Genomic DNA, 7519 nt, shown 5'->3' with positions numbered 1-7519 from the left:
CCTGAGGATCCTAACAGTATGTTTGTCACTATGTTTATACAGTTGAAATTGTATTTGTTATTTTCACTTCAAGCTAAAAATTAACATGACTATTTCACAGTTAATACATTTTCAATGCCTGTTTTTCAGTTTGACTTTTCAAAATTCTGCCTTTCAAAATTCAAACTCAATATTTTCAGCTACTGAGATTCAACTGGCTGAATTTCACTGTTAAATTCAGCGTCTGATCTCTGTTTTTCCGTGATCTCTGAGTGGTTTCTCTGCATGTGGCTCAGATTCGTAAAACCGATCATGACACCACCTGGATTCAACCCTTCTTGGGCTGGTCCCCTTGAATTGGGACATACCCTATTTATTGAATTTCATGCGCAAAGAAAAGCAATTCTACAGAAAAATGAAAGGAATAAACTCACTGATGCGTTAGCTTGCATGACCGCCGCCTCCTTGATGCTGGTTTTCCTTCGGTATGAGAGCCACAAACTTCCCGTCACGTGACTAAGAAACTGTAACGGGATCGGCTGGGTGTTGCTAATGCTAATTGCTAATGTCTGTGACCTGAAGTAACCTTTTTACATTAAATTTAGACGCTGAATTTAACAGTGAAATTCAGCCAGTTGAATCTCAGTAGCTAAAAATATTGATATTTTAACACAGAAAGAGTAAATACAAAATACAACATTTATATTTCAGTGACATTTTTAATTTAAATCCCAGCGGCACAGATTTACTTCCATAGTTGCCTTAGATGAACTTATTTGCAGTCTATTAACCTACATCTTTGTCTCTACTTCCTCACATAGTTTAAAGGCATGTAAACCTCATAGTCTGAATTAGTACTTTCAGTGAACTTTCATTTTTTTTCTGTTATGCATCCTTTGAAGCATGCACAAAAATAATCTTAGATTTTTTCGGGTCCAGAGAGCCACGCCCCCTTTTACTCGACCATACAAATAGTTTGGACCTTCCTAATCTAAACCTCTAATACTCTAATAATCTAATAATCCTTAAAGGAGGAAATTAGATTAGATTAATAAACTGAAAGGTTTGGAAATCATTAAATGGACTCAGGTTATAGTGATTGTTGGCTATTATTTCACCAAGAAATGTGAAATATAGTTTAATAGTCACAAATACAAATTTGTGTTTTGAGTAAATAATTTAATTTTAATAATTAATTAACTTAGTTGAACCTAGTCTTCCTTCTAAGTAACCTGAGTGTAAAACATAAACCTTTTCTCCGCTGTGATGGCGATAAAGCTCAGTGTTGGACGATGTTTTTAACTCTGGTCTGAAGCTTTTCATCTTAGTGAAGTAATTAGTGAGATAATATCCTTCACCAAGGTTATTATTTCAGCCAGGATTACTGTAGTTAGAGATGATGCTATCACCACACGCCTTGCTCTGCCTCCTAGGTCTGCTCTATGGGCTCAGATATTCAATTTGGTTTCCTCTTTATTAAGATCCCCATTAGCTGATAGAGCGCAGACAGCCAGTCTCCTGAGGTGAGGAGATTAACAAGCTCTCATGCTAATCCCTACAAGCAAACTGCTGCTCCCAAAGACAAACCAGACCCTGGAACACAATCATTTTGTTCACTGCTAGAGCTAATCTGCAGCTTCACACTGGTGACACTGGTGTGGGAACAACAAATCTTTCCAGCACACACAGGCAGCTGATGTTTGATCACCCAAAGGCACGGCCTCACACGCATAGTGAGGCTAAAACATTTGAGCAATAAACAGATTTACACAGACTACCACTACTCTTCTACAGTTTGCCTCCCTGCAGACGGGCTACCATGTTTAATGATAATATATGCCATAACATCATTGGGGAATTTGTTGTTTTCTATGTTTTTTTCATGAGAACAAACTTTGCATGCCAATGTGACATGATGTTGGTTTCCAAAGAAAAAGAGCCAAAGATGTTGAAAAGATTTTAAACTCCTGACTGCGTTCTTTAGAAGCCCGCCGCTGTCTCTCTCTAATCCTTCACTCTCTCTTTCAGACAAAAGATTCAGATTCACTGATAGATTAAAGTTTTCTCTGCCATCTTTTTTTGCTTTTTAAGGTTTATGTTGATCCTTTAAAAGCTGACTAGAGAGGGAGGGTTCTTCACTATAAAGAAGAATTACAGTTGGAAATTCTAATTTTATATCATATAATGAGAAGCAACATTGAATCAAAACAATTAATAAAATGACAACTTGTTAATTTTTAATGAGAAAGTCTACTCCTTTGTAAATGATTAGTTTAGCTTTTCTTTAAGGTATCATTCCACCTTAATTCAAATACTGGGAACATTAGATCCTATTTTGTTGCCTTGCAGTTACGTTTTGTCAGCAGAGAAAATCACAGCTTTTAGGTGTAGCTTCTGCATCTTTCCAGCTTTCTGAAGCTGCAGGCCAAACAGTGACATGTGTGCTTCTGCAGGTGTGGATGTGTGGTGGTCGGATGGAGGACATTCCTTGCTCCAGGGTGGGGCATATCTACAGAAAATATGTTCCCTACAAGATTCCTGGAGGGATCAGCCTGGCAAAGGTGATGCTGCAATCTACCTGGTTTTATGATTAAATGTTTTTTCTGTTTTCTGAGAATGAAAATGAACATTAAGGAAGTTTAACTGTTGTACTGTGAAGCTTTAACTACATGTTTTAAATATTATGTTTTAAAAAGATCAGCTGACAGCTAATTGTCAGTTTTCTATCAGAGGCTTATGATATAAGCTCCATTCTCATCCACAGCGGTCATCACACCAACGCTCATTATACCCAGATTAGCCCTGATGGTTTATTCTGGATTGTTTGATGGTGAAAAACTCAATCTTAGTCTAATCTATAAATAACAGTTTATCGATCTTCAGAGATCCGGGGGACAGAGCTGACGTCTCTGTTAGACACTGGCTGTTGAACAATGAAGTGTTTTTAAGACAATAGTGCTGATATATATTCAGGTAAACCTGCGAGTTATTAGTAACATCAGGAGACATGGAGAAAATCACTCAGGTCTTTCATGTTTGCTTCATTTGCATAAATAATAACTATTCAGATAAAACATAATATTCACTAGTTTATCTTTAATAGCCACACCTCAGACTTTTTCCCCCCAATTGATAACAGATGAAGTATTCAGCATATTTTATTAATTAACATTAATTAATTTCCTTGACTTCAGCATAATAATAATAATTCTGAAACACATTTCTTTATTTTTTGTTCCAGCAGAAACACAATTTGATGTAAAACTTTTATTTCTGTTTTTCTCTCCTATGAACGTTATTCTCAGATGTAAATCTAAAGGAAACGTGCTAAAGGTGCAACGGTCCTACTGTTGAACACATATGAGTAAATATTGGAGTCACTGAAAAAAAAATGGAGGGGAGATTTAAGTTAACAAAATTTCAGAGGAATTGTGGTAAAACATTATTTAATCTATTTTATTATTGTCTGTGATGTTCAGTAGTCCAGTTTATAACAGCCTCTACTGGACAAAACAAATGATCTGTAATATGAATAAACAGAACGACCAATTAACTAGATCCTTCCAGCTTTTGGACATAAATAATTATTTTATACAGGAAACTGATTTTTGATCATTTATCACAAATATGTAATAGAAACAATGTGAACATCTATTATGCAAAAAGATTCTTTATTTTTGATGAAGGCTTTTTGATGAGAGGTAAAAAATACCTTAAAGAAAGGAGAATAAATCCAAAGTCCTTCTATTGGCCACTTCCAGTTACAATAACAATATCATGTAATTGTGTGTGATAGAAGTAAAAGGTCAGCCTGTTGGAAAACTGTTTATACTTTTATTATGGGAAAATATGTAAACCTTTTAATAAACAGCCCTCAGTTAAAATATAGATGCAGAATAGCTCATGGCTTTGAGCTGATCTGAGATGTAGCACCATTGATGAAGCGTTAAGCTTCCCACGGCCATCAGGATGCAGCTCAGGGTTTAAACCTTCTGCTCCGGTCTAACCTCCAGACTTTAACATGTTTTAACTGAACAATGAAGGCTTTGAATTTATGCTGCTGGATCAGAGTTTCACAAAGAAATAACTGTTTGTTCTGCAGAAAACCTCATTTCACAGAGCAGTAAAATGTTTTTATATAAAAGGCAGACTTGGAGATAAATTTTGTAGATTCTACTGATTTCATGAGACTCAGAAGAGTAAAACCTGCCAACTGAATGTTAGTTAATTAATTAACTTTTTTCTTTTTGTAATCTGAAGTCAGATTTTTTTTTTTGTAGTGTTACTGAATATACATTTTTTGACATAGCTAAAACTTCAGGAGGCTCTTTAATTGTTTACAGAATCTGAAAAGGGTGGCGGAGGTGTGGATGGATGAGTATGCTGAATACGTCTACCAGCATCGGCCTGAGTACCGACACCTTTCAGCAGGAGACATGACGGCGCAGAAGGAGCTGCGAAGTCAACTGGGCTGCAAAAACTTCAAATGGTTCATGAGCGAGGTGGCCTGGGATCTGCCCAGACATTACCCACCAGTGGAGCCCCCTGCTGCTGCCTGGGGGGAGGTAAGAGCTGCACTGGTTCAACTGGGAGAAACTGGTTTTTAAGCTACATCAGAGCAAAACGTCCATAGCCAGTTAGTGCAATGAATTAAAAAGTAATTAAGTTAATGACACAAATCTTAAATGATGGAATATATATAATTTCTGAAATGCTAAAAAAAAACATAAATATATATAAGAATAAAAAAACTGGAGGGAGAGATCTGCTGTATATATAGATATATAGCTTCCAGAGCAGCACCTTCTGTTTCCCCGGCTACACTACTTCAACCCTCAGCAGTTAGGCCTATAGCAGACATCCCCAGTTCTAAGAACTGATTTATCCTCCAGATTATCATCCAGCTCTGTCTTCTGGTGATCTTTCACTAGTTTCCACAGCTTCTATGTGAGCTCAGAATGCTGCATCCCCTTCCCTCTGTGGTCTGGATGATCTGTTCACCTATTTTGGACATTTGGACCAAAACACTTATGTACCAAGCGCAGGAGAAAGAAGCTTCACCGTTAAAAGTAAAACTTCAAATCAATGACCGAACAAATTGCTGGTCTTCATAATGAAAGGACATTTGCCGGTTGTGGATGATCACATGAGAATCTCTGATTACCGAGCACTGCTGATTGACCGCTGGAAGTCTAGCTAATAAAATAACAAAACAAGCTTTAAAAAAAGTGAAAATGCAAACAGGACTAAAGGTTTAACAAAGTTACTCAACCATCACAGAGCCTAAAGCCAATACACCTCATTTACTCCTCATTTCACTCCTCTGATTCTCAGCTGTCTGTGAGTGGCACATTAGGTGGGTATTAAAGAGGATTTTTCTCAGAAATTAAGTGTCCAAATTCATCTAAAGTGACTAAATTCATGGATGGCATTCTTGCACCATGCCCCCTCCCCCCAAAAATTACTAAAATCCATGAACTCTGGCTGTATGCTTTGGCTACTGCCGAAAGGGGATTGGCTACTTGTATGTCAATCAAACATTTTGTGTACGTGCCGCCATCGCATTTTTACGTAGGCTCCAAGAGTAACTCACTACTTTTTTCAGTTATTTGTTCACTCTTTTGTTTAAACTTGAGCATCAACGGCAGAAAGGAATCCTGGCAAACCAGACATATTTGTGGAAGCTAGTCTAATTTTCTGATTGTAAAGAACAAATTTTATGGGGCAATTTTAAGAATATGCTGGATTACTTTTTATCCGTAGACCCTTACGAGCAAATGGATTATAAACACTCTAAGATTGGTGATATGACCTCAAATCAATGTCATAATAAATTTTGCCTTTTTACCTTGAGAAAAAAATAAATGCATAATAAATGCTCCGGCTTTTAGCAATAAAGGCATGTGCAGGAAATGCAACTGATCTATTTATAATTTATGTATTCAATAAATCACATTACATATTAATTTCAATTAAATATTAAAGTCTTGCACCCATTCAGGTTTAAACATTCAATAATGGCTCATTGAACAGGAGAAAAACCTTTTTTTCCCAAAGCTAATGGAGCTTTTTGCACATCTTTGACCTCCACAGCGTGGCTGTGCTGCAGGTGGAGGAGGTTGGATGTGTTACTCTGGGTCTTTGGGTGCCTCCTGGCACTTTGAGGCCTCTCTGGGTTAAATACTAAACTACAGGCGAAGCCGTTTCCAGCATACAGAGCTTTTGCGAAGGAGGGGGCCTATGATGCCGCATGCGCACAAATCAAAAATACACAAACATTCGTTAGAAATATCTTCCAGCACAGAATCATCATGGCTTTAATGTTCTTCCATACAAATCATCAACATCTGCCTCCTTTACAGAGGAAGATGTTCAATGGCAGCAGAGTAGATATAAAGTTGGCAAAGCCATGGTACAGGATTGCATCCCTGCTAATGGGTTTAAACGCGTTGCCACAGCACGCCCTGCCAGATAGTTTTCCATAAAAATTGCAATTTGCTTCATTGTGGCCTAAACCCTGGAGAACATCAACAATCTTCCGTCTGCCAAATAAACCACGCCCCTCAGAACTGAACCACCTGTTACACTAACACCAATAGTGAGCAAAAGTTATGAAAAGAAGATTTTATGTAATTTTTCCCAGAGTGTCAGAAAGAAGAAAGATATTTTCATACCTGCTCCAGATTAATGATGTACTGGTACCTGGATGGTGTCTTGGTTGAATTCATGGTGACATATCAGAGATGACATTTGTTTAAATAATCTGTAACTGACTTCTAACCCCCAAGCGTTGGTTCCCACCATCGGCATTGAGGGGGACACACGGTATTCAAAGAAACATCTGCCTCCTCATGTGAAATGCGTTAAAAAATCAAAGCTGAACAAGGAGAACTTATACTGTATGATAAAATCACTCAGTGCAAAGAATTGTTGAATTTGTGTATCTATATGTCTTTAGATAAGAAATGTTGGAAGCGGGATGTGCATGGAGATTAAACACTTTGTCTCTGGAAGCCCGATCCGCCTGGAGAACTGTGTGAAAAGTCGAGGAGAAGTCAGCTGGAGCCATGGACAGGTACCTGTCAGTTTTTGTGATCAATTGCATGCGTATGTTTTTACCTCATTCACCTGTGATTGCGCAATAATCTAGCCCCTCCCACTTCTCACTTCCTCTTGGGCTCCAAACTGGGCTTGCAGACTTTGAACCTGCTGATTATAAACCTATGTTAGATTTATCTTTAAGTCCTCATGTTTGGGTAATCAGAATCCACTTTTAATCGTCTCCTTCCCAGAGCCACACCCTTTTTTTCAACAAATGTGTCGTAGTTTAACAGACCTCTCTGCAGCTTCTCTACTGTTACCCACTTTACTCCATCCAGACAGTGTCTTGCCCACAACCTAAATCTAATTAATTAGCAAAGATTCCCAAAGGAGTAAACCATGATAATATAATTAAAATTAAAATAGCTGCAATTGGGGAAAAAGTTTAAACAATTAAATGCGGTCTGTTTAACATAAGATCTCTTTCCTCTAAAAGTCT

General features: G+C 37.6%; 1 protein-coding gene across 2 annotated transcripts in view; it reads left to right on the top strand.

The window, feature by feature from the left end:
• LOC107089696 (polypeptide N-acetylgalactosaminyltransferase 10-like) overlaps window positions 1-7519 on the top strand; it is an 86910-nt gene that overhangs the window by 74245 nt on the left and 5146 nt on the right. For both annotated transcript variants that reach the window (XM_015382632.1, XM_015382622.1), the window contains exons 8-10: window positions 2433-2540; window positions 4323-4544; window positions 6938-7054. In XM_015382632.1, coding sequence (XP_015238118.1) covers window positions 2433-2540; window positions 4323-4544; window positions 6938-7054 — 447 coding nt within the window. The remainder of the gene's footprint in view (window positions 1-2432; window positions 2541-4322; window positions 4545-6937; window positions 7055-7519) is intronic.

The sequence above is a fragment of the Cyprinodon variegatus genome, unplaced genomic scaffold, assembly GCF_000732505.1.
Source record: "Cyprinodon variegatus isolate N-32 unplaced genomic scaffold, C_variegatus-1.0 Scaffold13, whole genome shotgun sequence".
NCBI classification, from domain to species: Eukaryota; Metazoa; Chordata; class Actinopteri; order Cyprinodontiformes; family Cyprinodontidae; genus Cyprinodon; species Cyprinodon variegatus.
This window is presented reverse-complemented; position numbering and strand designations above follow the sequence as displayed.